The 20,453-nt window shown below is 38.5% G+C and overlaps 1 protein-coding gene across 17 annotated transcripts in view; it reads left to right on the forward strand.

Moving 5' to 3' along the window:
• The first annotated feature begins 742 nt into the window (after nt 1–742).
• The window catches only part of Ppfia2 (PTPRF interacting protein alpha 2), a 452,499-nt gene continuing 432,788 nt past the window's right edge, over nt 743–20,453 (forward strand). For 7 of the 17 annotated variants that reach the window (XM_036169428.1, XM_036169425.1, XM_036169431.1 and 4 more), the window contains exons 1-2: nt 1,640–1,984; nt 6,439–6,689. In XM_036169428.1, the coding sequence (XP_036025321.1) occupies nt 6,441–6,689 (249 nt within the window). In that variant the 5' untranslated portion in view covers nt 1,640–1,984; nt 6,439–6,440. Of the gene's footprint in view, nt 1,066–1,639; nt 1,985–6,438; nt 6,690–20,453 lie in introns of those variants that run through there. The other 10 variants (XM_036169423.1, XM_036169426.1, XM_036169437.1 and 7 more) reach the window with 3 other exon arrangements.

Here is a 20,453-nt window from a genome sequence, read left to right on the forward strand (position 1 = left end):
CTTCCACAAGAAAGAGCTCTTCATGGACATTTCAGTGATTCAGTCCTTGGGCATCATTTCTTAGTAAAATTTGGACTCTGTTTTAAGCATAAGTAAAGCATTGCTTTGGGTTTCTTTACACTGCTTACTGTAGACACTTGCTATAACTTCCACTGTATACTTGATTTTTAATTCTTTTTCCATTCCTTTAGTGCATCAATATCTTCCTCACTCAAGTATTTCCTTAAAGTATATGTTGATGTTGTCTACTGATGCCTTCTTATTCCTATTCCTGATCTATATGAATAAGTACGAGAGAGAGAGAGAGAGAGAGAGAGAGAGAGAGAGAGAGACAGAGACAGAGAGACAGAGAGAGAGAGAGAAACAGAAAGAAAGACAGAGACAGGTTTATGGGGTCTGGAACATGTTCTTAGAGCAGTCAGAGTGTTGAAAGCTGAAATTTAGTTCTGCAGGTAGGGAGCATTTAACATGAGATCTTCATCTCTAAGGGAATGAATGGAGGAGACCTGAAGAGGTAATGCAAAGTGGCAGACGCAGCCACACCCTAGACTGGCTCAGGTTCCTACAAGTATGCCTACCCTTCCTCTGGTTCAAGGGAAGAAAGCTGCGGAAAGCCACAAGTACCTAATGCCACAGAGCAGGAACGTTTCCAGTTCCCAGGAGCACATGCCAACACAAGCTTTCCTACAAAGATGACTGTGTAGCAGAAGCTCAGGCTGGGCAAAGCAGATCCCCCTCCCTTTACACTTTTGCCCATCCGTGGCCCTCGCCATCATCGAGAGCACTGGGACCGGCTTTATCCTCCGACAGCCCTGGAGAAGCTTTGGGAGAGACGAGTGTATCCACGAGCGCGTGTGTGCGTGAGGAGGAGAGCAAAGACGTGATTACTTCAGAATTTATTTAAGGGCCGGTGGAAACCACTGCAGCAGCATCCAGGGGAAGCCCTTGTTCCAGAGGAAGAGGAGGTGGAGGCTGCCAAGGAGGAGGAGGGGAGGAGACACAGAAGGAGTAGCAGCCGCTTGCATGAGGAAAGGATGCTATAGCATCCTCACCCGTTCTCAGCAGGTTGGTTCTGTCGGCCAACCGACGCAAGCAGAGGAGTTGCAGTGGGGTTGTGAGGGGAAAATTGGTGCCCCCTCAGGGGATAGGGGTGAGGGGCAGTCCGGGGAGGGAGGAGGGAGGTGTGTGTGTGTGTGTGTGTGTGTGTGTGTGTGTGTGTGTCTGCTTCCCTTCCCAGAAAATAAACGTCTCTAAGTGAAAGGATATACACCCTAGGACAGAAGTAGGCTGGGTGTCCAGAGAAGACCTGTCCTGCTTCTAGCATCCCTGGGGACTCACTTCCTTTTAACCATCAAACTCCCAGCAATTGCCATAAACTCCACAGTGACTCCGGGTGGGGTACTGGGTGGAGAATTTCCCTCCCAGAGAGGTTCTTCCCACACTTCACCCCGAAGTTCGCGTTTGAAGGGACGCTGCTTCACCCGCTGGGTGGCCCGGGAGACCGCGGGGAGCAAGCAGTTGCGCTGGGTTAAGTTTCTGAAAGTCAGATCCAGTCCCGGATTACCAGCTCTCCGCCCCAGGGTTCCGCTGCACGCTCGAGCTGCTGCTGTTGCTGCTGCTGCTGGGCGGCAAAGGGGCCGCGGCTGCTTTAAGAACCGCCTCCCCCTCTCTTCCCTTTGACAATGGTCTGAACCGAGCTCTGCTTCCCAAAGCAAAATTTGTAATATGCCATTTTTCCGATGGACCCTTCTCCTTTTGGCTGCTGACGGAGCCACGGGAAGATGCCGAGTGGCTGCCACGCTACGGAGCCGGGGCACGTTCCAGGAGAACGCTGGGGCTCGCGAGTGTCTAAACAGCCTTTCTCCTCCCGTTGCTAGGGAAATGGTCCAAGACTGCTGGGTGTGAGCCTCACCTCTCCTCCAGCCGAGGACTGCGGTTGTCAGTGATCCATTGAAGAAACAGGACCTGAAATAAGAGACATTAGGTACAGAAACTGTATTCGAGTTGCATGGTTTCTTTTCCGCTTCATTTTTCTTTCTTTCTTTCTTTTTTTTCTTCTTTTTTTGACCACCTCCCCAGCCCCACCCCGCCCCCAGGGAAGAGGAGATGCAAAGTCCTCCTGTGGGTTTCTGTTAGTTACCTTTGCTTTCCACCCATCTTCTCCATCCCCGATGCCCCTGCCTCCTGCCTAGCTGGCTCTCTCTCCTGGGGCAGATGAACAATTTTAGTGTGGAAATTATGAAGTCAACTTCTTTCGGGGTGGTGGGGGTGTGGCTGAGCAGTAACTTGTCCAGCAGTGTGGGGTGAGCTCGCTGTTTGGCCATTTGAACAGGCACGAGGGTATAGAAAGTGAAACGCTTCCATTAGAGGTGGTAGGAATATTTCCTGAGGACAGGGGATTTCAAAGAGTTAAAAAGGAGGAGGAATATTCGAATAATGTAATCAGACAATGGCTAGGCTTTCTTTTACTGAATTACTCCTTGCGGGGTTAAAAGAGATGGAGCTGGGAGGGCTCTGAAGACTAAACCTTTGCTGAAGAAACTTATTACAGAGAATGAGTGCTTCTTTGCCAGTGGTCGTGTATAAATTCTAGCAATACAATGAAATGAAGTTATTGACTTACAAAAATAAAAGTCTTTTGGAATATTCTTGTCTGAATAGGTATAGCTTGTAAGAACATATATTATTAGGGAACACACTAGCTCTCAAAATGCTTGCTATATGACTCCACTGGGCATTCAAAACTTTTATTTTGGAATCTGAGAGATTTAGAAGACAGTCAAGGTTATACGCTGACAGCATGGGAGTTGGTTTTCTTGGTATAAAATTATTCGGGCTAAATTTAAGCACTGAGATAATTAAACCAATCAGGGTTATTATTTTTTTCTCTCTTAAAAATAAAATTTGCATTGCCTGAAACTGGGTTCTGGAATCTAGTTTAGTGAACAAGTCGTCTATATCTAGATGAAGCTAGTAAAATTATATTTCACATTGACTTGAGGGAGGGATGGTGGAAATACCTCAGCAAACCGTGTTTTGGCTTGTTTCTCAGTGATGGTGTAATGTTTGCATTTATAGTTCCAAAAATGACTCTAAAAGCAAAATATGATATATCTGGGTGGAATATACAAGATGCTGAATGACCATATCCTTCTGTATCGTGTTCCAGATATTCATTCTACAAAATATTCTTCATAGATTTTTAATTAATCTAGCACACTCAAGCTGAGCAGTTGTGCATTTAAGAACTGTTACACTACGTTTTGAGGGACATACAATTATTTTTCAGCTTATACCAGAATCTGAGTTATAAGGTAATAATTAACCCAGCCACTAAAAGTAGCTTTGGTATTTGTAGAATTTTTTTTTTTCTTTTTAATTTTGGAGGACTCTAGATTTGCTCATTTAGATTGATTTTAAAGAAAGTAGCATGCGTTCATCTTATTTTCTAATCAATTTTACATGGAATGTTATGAACTGAACTTTGAGAATTCAGAAGTATCTGTACAATTACAGCTATGGGCTAGTAGCAGGTGTTTTGATGTAATATATTCTCTGTAAGGATAAATGGAGACCAGTCTGTAACAGAGAACATGTTTGGGTTTTTATAATAAGCCTTTATATGTATATTTCATTATATGTCTGTCAAGATGCATAAAGTGGGAATTTTATAGACAAATTTTTATTGTGTTTATTTTATAAAGAAATTTTATACATTTTATAAACTGATTCTCATTCTTGCCTGGGGGAAGGGAACACGAAGTTTTGAAAGGCAAACCAACTTACTCCATTTCACATGCTTCAGGAGTGGGATGGGACTGAGTCATTCCAAGTGTAGAATGCATAGATTGTCTTAGCATCTTTTGGCTGACCGAATCCATGCCCACCTTTTTCACGGATCTGAAAATCTCAAGCTTGTGACTGTCCAATGTCTCCTGGTAATATTAAGAATTTAAACACACGCATGACATAGATGCTTGGAGTAATGAGGGCAGTTAAACTCTCCTTGGAATTTAAAGTTGTTAGTAATAGCTTTCCTCTTTTAACGGTGTGATTTAAAATGCAGATTGAAGAGCATTTAGATAACTATATTTCAAGGCACAATTTGTTCCGGTACTTTGACTTAGCCTTCAATGTCAAAAATAAACACATAGGCTCATGGTCATGTCGTTCAGGAGATCACAGCTGTTCCACGTGTGAGCGTCATGCAAGGCATGTGTACTAACCCTTTTAAGTAAGCCAATGTGTTGAAAAGTTTTTGTTTTGTTTTCCATTAGTGTAAAAAGAATTTATAGCAGTTAAAGGGGGTTATTTTTCACCACTGGGGTAGTCCATGGATGAAAATCAAAATGGTAAAAGCATGAAATATACATTAAAGAGCAAATGGTAGCAGCAATTGTGAAAGTCTGTGCAGGTGTACATGTAAAGGCATTCTATGGAGCTGCTCTGTAATGTACTTTAGGGTAAATGTGAAATAAATAAGTCAAGTTTCTGTCTTCAGATAGATCAGCATTTTGAGTGATGGGCACAGTTTCAAAGTATTTTGAATTATTGAATAGAAATTCCCAGTTTTTTCTTTGCTTTACCTAGGTTACTTGTCATAAAGTGAGTTACTTTCATTTTCTTAAAGTTTTTGTTAGTTTCCAATGGGACATGACCAAATAGTTCACATATAATTAAGTTTTGCTCCTTAACAACCAAACTTACAGGAAGAAACATATACAAAGTAATTAAATATTGAACCGTTAAATCTTGACATTTCATTTCAAAATATCACCAGAAATAGTTTCCCTAAGGATATATATATGTGGACAGAAAAAATGAATTGACCTTTCATTATAAAGTCATGAGAAAGCTTTGAAACACACAACCAAACTGGGCTTATCTCACACCAGGTTTTCTGCAAAACTGGACTTTCTAATATTTTCTGGCCATCACACAACAACTGAAATTGAGATGAGTTAGTCATTTAAACACACACACACACACACACACACGCACACACACACACACACGCACACACGCGCGCGCGCACACACACACACACACTCGCACACGCACACGCACACACGCGCGCGCGCACACACACACACACACGCACACGCACACACACACACACACGCGCGCACACACACACACACACGCGCACGCGCACGCGCACGCGCACGCGCACGCGCACATTCAAATGCTTACACACATGAGAGAGACAGAGACAGACAGAGACACGGAGGGAATGGGAGAGAGGGAGAAAGAGAGAGACAGAGACAAAGAAAGAGAAACAGAGAGACAGAGACACAGAGAGAGACAGAGAGATAGGGAGAGAGGGAGAGAGACATAGAGAGAAAGGGAGAGAGAGAAAGAGAAAGACAAAGAGACAGGGAGACAGAGACAGAGAGACAGGCAGAAAAAGAGAGACAGAGACAGAGACTGAGGACAGAAAGAGAATGAAGAGGGAAATGAGATAGTTTCTGATTTTCAAAGATACCACATGCGACAGGACAATGTTACATGTCGATATCTGTATTGTCTACTTTAAATCAAATTAATAAATAATTTCCAAAATAATTCAGTCCAATCCTTCCATGACTAAGAATTTGTGATTAGCAGCTGAGATATGAAGTGACTGAATGTGGTAATATAATTTACTGCAATCTGTTTTGTGGGATACTTGAAAGAGTGCTAGTTTGTAATTGTCTGGATGAAAACCAGACAATGCATCTAAGAGGAATGCTAAGTGTAATTAGCAGTATAATAATCAAGACAAATTCATGTATCTCAAATTAACTCAGAGTTTATGTCTAATTCAATCTGAATCATTTATCAAGTCTGTGTACAGTTCTGAAAGGCAGAAGATGAAAATAAATTAAAAAAAACACATTAGAAGGACTAGTTGTTGTGAGGAAATCTGTTGAAGTAAGAAAATAACAGCATATTACCTAAAATAGCAAATTATTTCTGATTAAAACAGTTAATGTTAGGTCACTTATCTGCCTATCATTCTACTCATTGAAGCACAAGGTTGTATTGTCTGTTGACAAGTAAGGTACAGTTATGTTCATGATAAGACATATTTTTTTAAATTGTAGAGATGGAAAAGAATGGGATGAGTGGTTATTCAAATGATGTGTTTCTGTAAACCAAATTATGAGTGATAAATTATGCAAAAGAAAATGGAAAACAAATGGAAACCGGTTAATTATGGCACATAAGACATCTATCGATCGCCATGACAGGTGAAAGCATGTGGGTTGCAAACAGGAAAGAGACTGTACTTCACTGAGGTGCACACCCTCCTTTGGACTGGACTGGAGGCAGGAGGTTGGGAAAAGCGATTAATGGCCTGTGAAGGCTTTAGTGAGATGGAAGCCGGGGAGTGTGTGTGGGGGGCATTATTGAAAATAATTTGTTTACTAAAAATTTCCCTTTCTGTTCTTTAAGCAATGATGTGTGAAGTGATGCCCACGATTAATGAGGACACCCCAATGAGCCAACGGGGGTCCCAAAGCAGTGCCTCCGACTCGGACTCCCATTTTGAGCAACTGATGGTCAATATGCTGGATGAAAGGGATCGTCTGCTAGATACACTTCGAGAGACCCAAGAAAGCCTCTCACTTGCCCAACAAAGACTCCAGGACGTCATCTATGACAGAGATTCCCTCCAGAGACAGCTGAATTCAGCCCTACCTCAGGTATGCTTCAGTAGCACAGGTTTCCCTGTTCAAAATGGAAAAATAGAACAGACTCTCAACAACACTTACTTCACATTCATTTCTATAACTACATTTCTGCTGAATATATAATATGTGCTTTGGATTAAAATTAATAATAAATTACTAGTGTATATCAAAATTGGCTTTACAGAAAGTTATAGTGTACTGGTGTGTGTGTGTGTGTGTGTGTGTGTGTGTGTGTGTGTGTGTGTAGAATGAAGGAATTAGTGACTGTCATTAAAAATTTCATTTGCATGTTTTGGTGGACAAAGAAAAACACTTCTTTATCAGCCATAATGTAAGGAAAATAGATAATATTGTCCTTAAAAGGTTAACCTTTTAAACACAGTCGTGACTTTTGTCTGTGTGGTCTGTTTTGGAAATGGTAGAAGTCTGGGAATTCACTTTATAATACATTTAATTTACCTGTTTTCAAAAATACCCAATACTTGATTAACTTAAAACATTCATACATTATCTTTTCTTACAAGTACTCAGAGCATCTCAGTCCCTCCTCCTCCTGTTCCCATCCCCCATCCCTTCCCTTCTACCACCCACCCCCAGTTTACCCAGAAGATCTTAACTGTTTTCCCTTCCTGGGATGGTCCGTACCTGTCCCTCCTTTTTACCTAGCCTCTCTGGGATTGTTACTTGGTTACCCCTTGCTTTGTGTCCAATATCATGTGGGTGACAGTTATGTGGCTAGATTTGTTTGACGAAGCACCCAGCAGTGGGACCAGGACTTATCCTGGGTGCATGAAATGGTTTTCTGGGACACTCCCTAGGGTGGGAATACCTTGCTCAGCTTTGACACAGGGGAGAGGGGTTTGGTCCTGCCTCAATTTAATATGCCAGCCTTTGTTGATTCCCAAGGGAGGCCTTACCCTCTCTGAGGAGTGGATAGAGGGTGGGATGGGGGTAGGTGGGAGATGGGTGGCGGGAGAAGGGGAAAAGAGAGGAACTGAGATTGATATGTAAAATGAAAAAAAAAAACTAAAAAAAAAAAAAAAGGCTCAAAGAAGTTTCTTCTTAATTTTTAATTAATTTTAAAAAATTTTGGAAATTGCCAACCTTGGTGTTTCACATCTGTAATCCCAGCACTTGAAGAGAGAGGATCAAGTGTTCAAGGACAGCCTAGACTATGTCACAAAACTCTTTCAGAAATTAAAAAAGTATAAATAAATAAAAGAAGGAAATTAGCAAAAGGCAAACTGCAGCCAACCCTTTCAAACTAATGTTGTTAGTTATTTTTACATCTGGCCCTGATAATTTATTTATTTATTGTGTGTAGCTTTGTGCTTTCCTAGAACTCACTCTGTAGACCATGCTGGCCTTGAACTCACAGAGATCCTCCTGCCTTTGCTTCCCCAGTGCTGGGATTAAAGGCATGTGCCACCACCGCTTGACTACCATTTTATTTTAAATAATTTTTCCACAATAAGTTAAAATTTTGTTTTAAATACTGTCTTTGTTTTTTTATTAAAAAATAGAATAGCAAATTTTGAAATGATATCTTGTAACAAGTATCCTTCTACTATTAAAGTGAATAAAACTCTGAAGCCACCAATGTTATTAACCTTTTGTGTCATGCTGAGATAGTTATTACTCTCTGAATGTGTCTGATCACACTCTCTCTTACCCAATAGGTAATTGCAAACCTCTATAAATGATGTTCTAGACCTACACAAGTTCAGTCAGTTTGTAATGGGAATTAAGCTTTTAATTGACTCTCAGATGTTGAAAACACCAGTTTTTTCAGCACCCAGAATATGTTGACAAATTCCCCAAAGCATCTATCCGTGTTTCACCTGGAATCATATTTTATTGTTGTTGTTGTTTAAAGAGATTTCAGTACTGATAATGTTCTTCACAAGGCGATTTCTCAAACTATCACCTTTCTCACTATTGTAGAAGATGCCCTCAGTTGGTCACAGGTGTTTGTAAAGTAGTATCCTACAGTAAATCACACCTTCCCTACCTGTGTCACACAAGGTGACCATTTTGCTTTCCTGATACTGTTTCATTAAAGAGGGCCATTGTACTTTCTGTATAGATGAGGAACAAGAGTGAACAAGTGTTTCTAGCAATTCTAGATAGCTAAATTATTGAGATTATAATGTCAAATAATTTATATTTTATTTTTATTATATTAATGTGCAACTTGTTATTACAACTTTTTAAAAATCTAGTTGTACTTTTTAAAAATATGTACGTGTGTGCATATGCATGCATGTGCGCACTCGTGTGTGTGTGTGTGTGTGTGTGTGTGTGTGTAGCTGCAAGTGTACAAACCTAAGATTGTCTTTGGAAGCCTCACTCCACTGCTTTCCATCTTATTTGTTGGGTATATTCTCTCTCACTTGAACCTAGTGCTAGGCTAGGTGGCTAGTCTGGCTTGCTAGCTACTCTCAAGCAACCCTGTTCTTCCTTTCTAAACACTGGAGTTATAGACAGGATGCCATCAAGCATAAAACTCACATGTCCTGTTCACATGTTTGCTGTTTCTCTGCCAAACATTTAACTGTTGAGCAATCTCCTCAGTCCTAGGCTGGCTGTCTTGTGCAGTTCTGAATTTTGTGCCTGTATAGAATACGTATATGTAAGCACTCAAATACATTTCAGAGGAGAATACTATAAATATTTCTACTTCATGGAAAAATTAAAGTCTATGGTCTCATCATTAAAAGATCTATAGACTTTGAATAAAATACCAATGTTCAGGGTATATTTGTTAGGAATTGTAGGGAGGGATTGTGATTGTAAACTATTGCATTGTTATTGCCATATTTTTTATACTATTTAACATTTTAAAAATATGGATCTGCATCTTACTACTATATTAACACCAGAAGCTTAGTCCTTAAACATAGTGATGACGCTCTTATTTTTCTAATATGAACATTTGATAACCCAGCCTGTACTGTTAGGAGTGTACATTTCATGCATGTTGTAGATTGCTGTTCTTTAAGTGGTATGTTTGAGTTTTTGTGGATATTTGAAAACAATATATTGTTGGTGATATTCACATTTTACTGGGAAGTGCAGGGAGAAAGTGGCTACCATAAATATGAGGCTTGAGGCAGAAATAAAACATATAAAACTGAAAACTACCATAGTAACATAAAAATGAAATTATTTCAGCAAGCAGAATTGAAAGCAGACACATATTTTATGATATAGGTATTCTAAATTGACTGTACAAGGCTTTGGGGCCCTGTAGGAATTGGGGTTCAGCTTTATTTACTCCATCTCCTTTTATCTCGGGGGGGGGGGAATGTAGCAATATTTCAACAATCTTAACTATGTAAATATCTGGCTTATAGCGTATTCCATTGCTCTGTGGAGTGTATCAGTGTTTAAAAAGAGCTGATAATTCCACATCATTTCACATTCCACCTTGATGTTTCCCTATACATCCATGTACCTGCCTTTCTAATGAACAGATCTAATTTACTAGTCTATAGACACTCCCCACTAAAAGCCTTCCACTGTCAATTGTCTCTTACCTTCTACTACACTCAATTCCGCTCTGCTTTCCTATACAAAACCTAAGCATCCTTACAGAGAATTCTTGGTCCCTCATCTCTGATCCCCTTCATAGGGGAGCCATATTGCTTTTCCTCTTAAATAAGGCTCAGATCTCTCCTTTCTTTTCTGCACCTGGCCCCAGATTTCTCTGCCATGTCTCCTAAGATCTCCCATTTGATAAATGTTTCATATTGTATCCTCAAAAAAAAAAAAAAAAATCCTGAACTACCTGTATGTCAGCAACAAAAATATCTTTCCAGTGTTTTTCTTTTATGCTGTCTTGGTGTTACTATTGCTGTGATGAAACACCATGACCAAAAGCAACATGTGTAGAAAAGGATTTGTTTCCTTCATAGCTCAGTGTAATAACAGTTCATCATCGAAAGCAGTGAAGTCTAACTACGACTTTGTCCCCTGTCTGAATTCTAAGTGCATTTCCTGTTTTACTTTTTTTTTGTCATTTTTTTTTTCTGTATGGAAAATGAATTACCTCTGTGTCCCCTACTTCCTAACCTAAGGTTCAAGACATCAGAAACACATCTTAATCTTCAACACCTCTGCAGACTCTGCAAGAGCTGATATACTAGTTATCTATTTCCTAAATAGGTCTTGGTAACAAACATTACAGTATTTCAGTAGAATTCAAAACTACAGATTTGTAGGGTTTGGCTGATCTGGGCTTGTACTGGCCACTCTTGAATGGGTTAATTCATGCTGCAAAAGTATTCTGTTAGTTGCATACCACCTCTTTACTGACTGTTTCTCTACTTGGCTTTGGTTGTGCATACTGGAGCAACTCATTTCTGTGTTTGTCAAATCCTAGGATAGGCTGGTGCCACAGGTTCTCCTGCTCATGGCTCAGGAGGAAGAACAGAGCATAAAGCGCCTTTAAAGATTCTGTTTTTGTATTTTGTATTTTTGTGTTGCCCTTTAGTCAGGGCCAGAGATTCGGTGGAAAACAATATCAAATGGCATGTGCAAAGAGAGGAAGGGCTGAAACATTAGAGAACCAGCATAATTGGTCTACCCTAAGTGTAATCAAGCATCATTCGGGAAATTGTCAAGCTAGAGAAAATCATTATGAAAATAATGTACTTTTATTCAAGGATTTGAAATAGAATTGTGAAGCTATCAAACTATAAAAGACAGTATAAATATGAGAACACCACAGAGAAAGAATAATCATAACTAGTAGCTTGCTGAATGGCCAAGACTGTGGACTCTACCCAGAGGTTAGAGATTTGAATTAAAACTTATTAGCTGTATAAAAGGTTTTTAATCAGGTTATTTTAATTCTTTATTACCCTTTCACTCATGAGAGAGAAGCGCTTCAAGGAGGTACATAAATGTATTTCTGAAAACATTAAAAAAATGCCAGCTGTTATTTTCAAGGTGACATACAACTGGTGATCAACTCAATGAGGAATTCAGTTAGGAGGAGGCTGCTTATGGAGGTAAAGAATGGTTTTCCTTTAATATTTTAAAATGCAAAATATTTAAGGGAAATTTGCAGAGGGACAGATGTGCTCTAAAGATACTGCTGTTCTGGAAATGAACTATCTAGATATCTTTTTGCCTTGGAATTTCTAGCTCAGTAAACGTTGGTCCAAGTACTGAATTCCAATGATAGAAGGTGTTACATTGGGTCATTAAGAGAAATAAATGAGTTGTAACATGCTAAAGAATTAAGTACCCAAGATACTATATCCTCAATAAATGCTACATTGAGCTCTAGTTTCAGTATCATTACTGTCACGGTCATCATCATCTTTAATCAACCTTGGCAGTGTAGTTTTACTCAGTGATTACGACCAGTTTGGAATACTAGAAATGTTCGCTGTGTTCAGTCTTAATCAAGTTTTGGGTGTCCTCTGGTCCATCATTTTTACTATTAGAAATGTTATTGAGGGCTGAGAAATGGCTCAGCAGATACATGTTGTGCTGTGCATGTAAAGGACTCAATTATAGCTCCTAGCAGCTGCATTTGGTAGCTCACAACTGCTTGCAACTCCAACTACAGACTTATCCAATGCCTTCTTTTGGCCTCCAGGGGTAGTTGCATTCTTGTGTGCATAACAGCCTGCTTCACACACACATCCACGCTATTAAAAGTAAATCTTTAAACATATTCTTAATTATGCTCTTAATAGTCTTCCCAAGTCCTCCTATAGTGACTGTGGTCAGATGTCCCTTGTTTCACACAAGATCCCTTTGTACTGTGCTGAAATGACATTTGGATTGGGCAGAATCATTTGTTGTATACACTAATTCAACACACTAAAAGTGTTGTATCAATTGTCTGTCACAGATAAAGACTTCATTTTTTTCTAACTGCCACTTTTACAATGTACCCATTATTACACTTTTCTCTGTGTAGTTTTTTTTTTTTTCCTTCACAGCTAAACAAAGTAGTATTCACTTGGAGATTTTATATCTTAGTTATGTTACTTCTCTAATCCTTACTACTATGTTTTTCTCATGAGTGTTCTAAAAGTACACTTGTCAGGACTATGGATGTAGCTCAATTGTATGCCTGCCTAGCCAGCTCAAGGTTTCTGGTTTAACACCCAACACCCCACCACCGCCACTCCAGAAGCAATCGCATAGCAACCACCATGGCACTCTGCCATCAGATATTTGCAAATATAGTCATTTTTCCTTTTCTTATGCTCCTGAATGATTGAGCAAGACTATCAATCATTTCATGTGGAAATTCCCCTTTCCTTAGTTCTTCATAACCATTTTTTTCCTTAGAGTCATTCTTTCCCTACACTTCCTATACATTCTGCCTAATTGTCTCTATTCATATTTGTCTTTGTATAACTATATTCTCCAGTCTTAAGTATTTCTCCTCTTCTACTTTCAACCATTCCTTTTATATTCTCTTTTGGTTAGGTTTTCCTATCTATAATATCAAGTACTTCAAATGATCTTGCTCCCAACTGAATAGCTTTGTCACATCCAAATCTGCTCTTTCAACTGTTCAATATAAGAACCCTTGGACTCTGTTTTCCTTTAGAGACCAACCACTTTCTCTCATTTTTCCCTCTAAACCTATTTCTCAGCTTGTTCTTCCATCTCCATTTATTTATCTATCTATCTAGGTTTTTGAGACAGGGTTTCTCTGTGTAGCTTTGTACCTTTTCTGGATCTTGCTCCCTCTGTGGACCAGGCTGGCCTCGAACTCACAGAGATCCTCCTTCCTCTGCCTCCCAAGAGCTGGGATTAAAGGCGTGGGCCACCACGGTCCGGCTGTCTAAATTTCTTAATCTTGTCAACTGCAGTCTGTTTTTTCCATCTCTACAAACACTCAGGTGAAATAGTGGGAGAGGAACTTCATTATTTCAGAGTTTTTGATTTGCTGTGCATTATGCGTCCCTTCATGCACCACAGGCAATGGAGGAGTTCCAGTTCCACTTAGAAGAGTTTCAAGGAAAGCACTCGGGAAGTTCGAGGAGTTTCTTGCAGAGTCTGACGAGAGAGTCAGAAGTCAAAAAGCCCAATAGAGGCTGAAGATGACCTTATTCTTCAGCAGGCTAGAAACAGGCTTCTAGTCTTTCGGTGCAAATATAGAGTTGATGACTCTCCAAATGCTAAATGAAGCCTTCACAAGGGATCTTCTTTAGGGTTGTCTTCAACCCATGGAATAGTAGTAGGCTGTCTATCACTTGCACAGCCTCTATGTTGAAACAAAAAAATGATTAATGTGAGGACTGACTCCCAGAGTGGGAACAGACAATGCAAACTGAGATGGAGAAGAATGTATGTAGGGTTCTTTGAGAAAGCTACAAATGAACCCCTGGGGAGCAAGGAACAGGACCATTGGTTACATAAACTCCATTATGAATGCCCAGACCAAGGGTGATAAGGGAATCGAACCCATCACACTGTGTTCTGCCCTCCACCCCAAGTTCTCTGACTTTGGTCCCTGAGTGTCATGTGACAGAGTAAAGAGAGACAGGGATACTCCCACGTTCTCAGAAGGATCTCAGAGCTTGAAAGAACCTGCACTGAGGCTGAAGGTAGAAAATTTATGTCAGGTAGAAGTACAAGACATACTGCATTTTATGTTCTTTTATTGAATTAGAAGGAGGTCATCAGTTTAAACTGGATTTTAAAAATCCAGTTGGACAGATCGAGTGCCTAAGCATAGTGGCAAAGTTAAAACATCTGTCTAAAATTTTAGTTGAGATTTATTTCTTCACTGAGAGCATCAGAAGAGAGTGTGGGTTACTGAATCCAGTTGACTTTCTAAACAACTTTGAAGTATCATCTCAATTCATGTTCACAAATTTCTAGTAAGATCATGCTTTGTGTTTCCATTTTTACAGATAGTAAAACAATGGTACAGAGGTTAAGAAACTTGCTCAGTGCTGCACAGTGGTGAATGCTTGTTGGGATTCCATGAATGGCATACATTTGTTTTCAATCTCAGCCATCTCCTTTATCTCACTGTGGTACATCTATGTTAAAAGAAAGTTTAAACTTCACTGGATACAAAAGTATGTTTGGGACATTGGCTATCAAAAGAATCTCCATGACTGTTCCTAAATTCTTAAAATGCAATTTTTTGTCATTGTTAATGAGATGGTAAATGATTATTAGAGTTAACATAGCTACTTAAGATAATGATTGTGCAAGGATTCTACATTCTGATATTTATGATAAAATGAATTTGCCTTTTTAATGAATTGAGCACACTTTATGACCTGTTAGATCATTTTTATAAGCAAGAGAGCACGAGTTATATGGAAAAAACTCAAATAACAAGTTTAATACTTGAGTGTTAGTTTCTATTTTATTAGATCTCATGATACTGGGAAACCTCTGAACTGATATATCTCATTGCTGGCATATGAAAGAAGACATTTTAGCCCTCTAATGTTTTCTACTGAGGAGGGCCCTGCCGGCGTTCAAGGCAGGCAGGGAAGAAAACCACAACAAGATGAGAATGAAAACTTGGTTCAGATTGACCTTATCAACTTGGATCAAAACTTCAAGGAGTGTGATGCAAGGCAGTTCATTGTCAATATATTTGAAACACAGTACAATTTGGGAAATGTTTCCTGGTGTAATACCATCCCCTGTGCAGAAGGAAGCATAATTAAGTAGAAACTCAACTCAAAGTACATGTCATTTCTTCTAAGAAAGTGAGTTCTAGAGATAGGCTACCTGCACTAGCTTAATGGCCTAAGGAAGAGTCCACCCTGGTCTTGATCATACAGATAGTATAGAAATCATTTGGGCTATTAGCCACCTTGGGTCCTAGTTGGAGGTGCTTGAGGAAGCCTCTGGCTGTACACATAATGTAAGAGTCAGTTAGACTCCTAGCCACTTCCAGTCCTGGTTGTGGGAGCTTGGGGGAGCCCTTGCTGTAAAGGTCATTTGGATTACTAGCCACCTATGGTCTTGGTTGTAGGAGTTTGATATGGCCAGGCCCAGCAGATTACAAGGCTATTAATCACTTCCAATTCCCAGTTTTCTGGATGGAAGAACAGGTTTTTACATCTTTCCCATTGGAAAGATAATCCTCTGTGCTTAACATTCCTGATTTCTCTGGAGATGGATGGGTGCAAGGATCTTCTGATGTGTTTCCCAAATTCAACATTTATTTTGGAAATTTTCACTGATTAAAAAGGCTATGCATTTTTTATTGTGTAAATTTAATTATGACTGTCCAATAAGTAATTTTTTTATTCACTAAATAGGCCTTTTGTGTCAGCTTCTACTCTAAAGGCATTGTAAGTGCTGCAAATTATAGGGACACTTAGGAGCCATGTGTGGTCATTACCTAATTCTCCTGCATAGCACAAGGATTTATAATTTTTTTTAAATGCCAGGGGCTTTTGCTGATTTCATTATTCATCCCCCTCCTGTGATGAGTTGGAAGTGCCCCCAGGGTCTAGATGCCATCTTCTTCTTGTCTCAAGATAAACTTTGCCACATCACGAATATTTCCATCACTAATAAATTATAACCAACATTGCTAAAGTGTGTTCTCATGGATTTTTCAAGTCAAAATAAAATAAAATCTGTTTATACCCCATTGTACTCAGCCACTAGCCCATCCATCTTTCCTTTTTGACAAATGATTGCTTTGAAGATTGAGTCGATTAAAACATGCATTATTTGGCTCCAAATGTTGCTTTGTTTTGTTTTGTTTTGATCTGTTCTCGTGACAGTTTATAATATTCATTATAAGTTTAGTAGCATAAATATATTGTTAATTGGTCAAGTTTTTAAAATAATAAAAGTTTTCATGGAAAAGATTTTGACTAATAATATTTTAATAACAGAAAGAAGTAAACTCTATTCTAATTAGCAGGAGATTGTTTTACCCCAAATTGATGTGTGTGTAGCTTATTGGACATGAGTACCTGTGGAGTCTAGAAGAGACTTGTAAGGATTTGGTTCCCTCCTTTACTTGGTTTCTGAAATCAGCTGTGTTCAGGCTTATGTGGTAACTCTTTAATTACTTTATTATTTTGTGAGAATTCAGATGGAGGATGAGCTTGAACAGGGCAGGGAGGAGGAAGGGAGGATAATGGGGGGAAAAGTATTGCATGCTTTCTCTCATAGGGAAATCTAGATTTAAATATGTACATACAACATGAAAGCCGAAGGGATGAAGAAAGGGGAGCAGAAATATGGGAAAAGGGAATGGTGGATGATAATGAAGGGTACAATGACACACATATGCAAAAATAATGAAACCCTTCATATTGTGTGCTACATAAACATGGTCATAAAATATTAAAAGGGAGCATGACCCTGTGACTTATTTTTAAGCTTGACAGATAGTGGCAGTCAATGCTGATTTTGTTAAAAGTAGCTAATCAAATTAATAATCTTTGGATAGAAAACATGTGACTCCTGAAATCACAAATTTTAAGAACTGTACTAAATTTAATATTTTATAAAATGTAATTGTATTTGAAATTTCCTATCTGAAACCCTGTGTACACACAAACTCAAGTTTTAGTGTCCATGACAAATACAGATCTTCTCTTTTAATTTTTCATTCATTTTATTCTTTGTCTATATTTTGGGTTGATTAGTTCCACTCAACCATATTATTGTTATTTCCTAATAGCTCAATTTTATTATCACAGTGTCCATAGTCATTTCCAGATATCTCTTTTCTCATAAATTGTTATCTTACTTATTTTACTATTAATCAGGGTGGTGGTTTAAAGGAGAATGGCCCCCGTAGCCTCATATATTTTAATATTTGGTTCCCATTTGATAGAGTGTTTAGGAAGGATTAGCCTTGTTGAAGTAGATGTGGCATTGTGGTGGGTGTAGCTGAAAGTTTTTCTGTGTCCTGCCCAGTCCTACAGCCGCTCAAACCCAAACAAACACACATAGGCTTATATAATTTTTAAACTATATGTCCTAATGGCCCACGCTTCTTGGTAGCTAGCCCTTACCTCTTAAATTAACCCATTTCTATAAATCTATACTTTGCCACATGGCTTGTGGTTTACTGGTACTTTACATCTTGCTTCTTTTGTCTGGGGCTAGCAGAGTCTCTCAGCTCTGCCTTTCTCCTTCCTCTCTCTTTAGTTGGAATGTCCCGCCTAACCTTATTCTGCCTCACTATTGACCAAATCAGGGCAACACACATTCACAGCATACAGAATGATATTCCACAAAGCATGTGGGCTTTGAGATTTCAAAAAGCCTGTGTCAGACTTAGTCTCTCTCTCTCTCTCTCTCTCTCTCTCTCTCTCTCTCTCTCTCTCTCTCTTTCTCTCATCTTCTCTGTCTTTCTCTGTCTCTCTGTGTGTCTCTCTCTTTCTCTCTCTCTCTCTACTTCCTGTGGGTCAGGAGGTAAAGCTCTCAGCTACTGCTCTAGCACCATGCCTGTCTGTTTCCCACTTTGAGGGTCATGGACTAATCCTCTAAAACTTTGAACAAGCTACCAATTTAGTGTTTCCCTTTAAAGGAGTTGCCTTGATTATAGTGTCTTTTCCCAGTAATAGAATAGTAACTAGACAATTAGTAAAAGCAATTTTTGTATGCTTAAATTGTATATCATATGTATTTACATATTCAATTTGTTTGTGGACATATGTATTACATATATATGTAATATATATATATATATATATATATATAGAGAGAGAGAGAGAGAGAGAGAGAGAGAGATGTACACACACACACACACACACACATATATAATTAAAACAGTAGTTTCTGTATTTTACTGTTATGTAGTCTGCCAAACTTTCTCAAGTTATTTGCTATCTTTATTTTTACTGTAATTATGTATATGTTTGTGTTTGACCTGCAATCTATAGTATTTCTCCTTTCTTATCTGTTCAATGTTTCTTTTATATTTTTTTATATTTTTATGGAATTGATTGAATATATTCTCTTTATTAAACTTTCCTGTCTTCTACCCTGGAAAGTGTATGCTACATTGTTTAATGTTTTGCCTGTCATTTTGAATATTTTGAAGTGTTCATCTTCAACACAGTGGGTTTCTCAATTTGTCCTTCTCTTTACTGTGTTTCCTACAAATATATAAATATGATAATCTTGTAGGGTAATTGCCCTTTAGGTTTATTTTCATAGTTATACCTTTAACTATTTCTTCTATATCTCAAACCTTTCATCTGGGACCACTTTTAAGCTACATGAAACCACTTTTGGTGTTTTCTTCTGTGTAGGTTTTCAGATGAGTAATTTTTTTCACTTAGGCTTTTCAGAAAAGGTCTGTTATTTATCTTTATTCTCTGAATAGCAATAGTTAGAATATTTCTGTTCATTCCATCTTTAAAACATATGGAGTGTTTGCAGTGATTATAGAAATTTAGATTACCAACCATTTTGGCCATGAATTTTTTTATTTTGCTGTATTTTAATTTTTTATAATTGGGGAGGTAGTCATCAGTTTCTTCCTCTGAAGGTAAGTTCTGTTATTATTGGGGGGTGGGGGTGGCATTTAGACAACTGTTAAAAATGTTTTGATGCACCAGAAGCACACAATATATTTATTTATAATCTTAAGTATTATTGTTGTAGTGACTTAATGCTTTTTCATTATTTGGGGGAAACATTACTTTTTAAAAAAATGTTGTTTCTGTGATGTTCTTTCATCTTGTTGTGGAACTGCATTTCCTTTATATTCTTATTTTATCTTCGATTCCTCTTATATCTTCTGTATTTTTCCTTTTATTTTTCTCTGTTTTATTTGGAATTTTATTTTTATACTTGCTTTATTTCTGTTCACTATTTTCTCCAAATTGGACTGATTTGTTATCAAATGTATTTATCTGGCTCTTTATTTTGATCATTGTCTTTTCCTTCACAATTCCATCCCCATTTATTTCATTTGACTTTACAGTTTTATTTTTATCACCCTGAACACTACCAGCAGTTATTAAGTCTTTCAGTGCTGGGAGCCCTAATAATGGGTTTCATCTTGTGGTGTGTAGCTCATACATACTGTCTTGTCATTGCCCATGTTCGGTTTAGATTTTGTGGAAGTCATTTCATTTGCAAAATTCTTAGTGGTAGTCATTTCAGTGCTAGGGCATGTTCTCATTTTCCTCCAGAGGGATTATTTATTTAATTGGCCAGATGCCTGGGAAAGTGTGACATTCAGCCACACCCCTGTTACTTTTAGGCTGCGATCTTTAATTCTCTCACTCCAAATGGGGAGGATTCTCTGGGACCGCTGCATCTGATCAGGACTTGACCCCAGTTCTTATTCCCTTAGTGATAAAAACTGCCAAAAGTACTGAGCCAGCACTTTTAAAATTGGGTGGATGAGGCTGAAGATGCAGCTCATGTGTTAAGAGCACTTGAACGTTTTTTTAAAGGACCCAGGTTTTGTTCCCAGCACCCACATGGTGGCTCACAACCATCCCCAGCTGCAGTTCCAAACATCTTATATCCTCTTCTGACCTCTGTTGGCATAAAAAATGTGGTACATACATATACACAGGCAAAACGTTCATCACATAAAATAAAATAAACAAATTTAAAATTAAACAAATACACAAAACTTGGGAGAATGCAGACTGCCAGTAGAACAGAATCCTCATGTTCACATATTTCCAAAATTCTGAAAGCTTTCTTATCATTTGATTTGTTTCAAAAATAAATACTACAAAGCACCCAACTTTTATAGTTGTCCTTAGCAATAGAATTAGTCCTCATTACACAATCTTCTGCTACCAGAGAAGTCTCTGAATGTCCATAAGC

This window comes from Onychomys torridus, chromosome 20, assembly GCF_903995425.1.
Source record: "Onychomys torridus chromosome 20, mOncTor1.1, whole genome shotgun sequence".
Taxonomy (NCBI): Eukaryota; Metazoa; Chordata; class Mammalia; order Rodentia; family Cricetidae; genus Onychomys; species Onychomys torridus.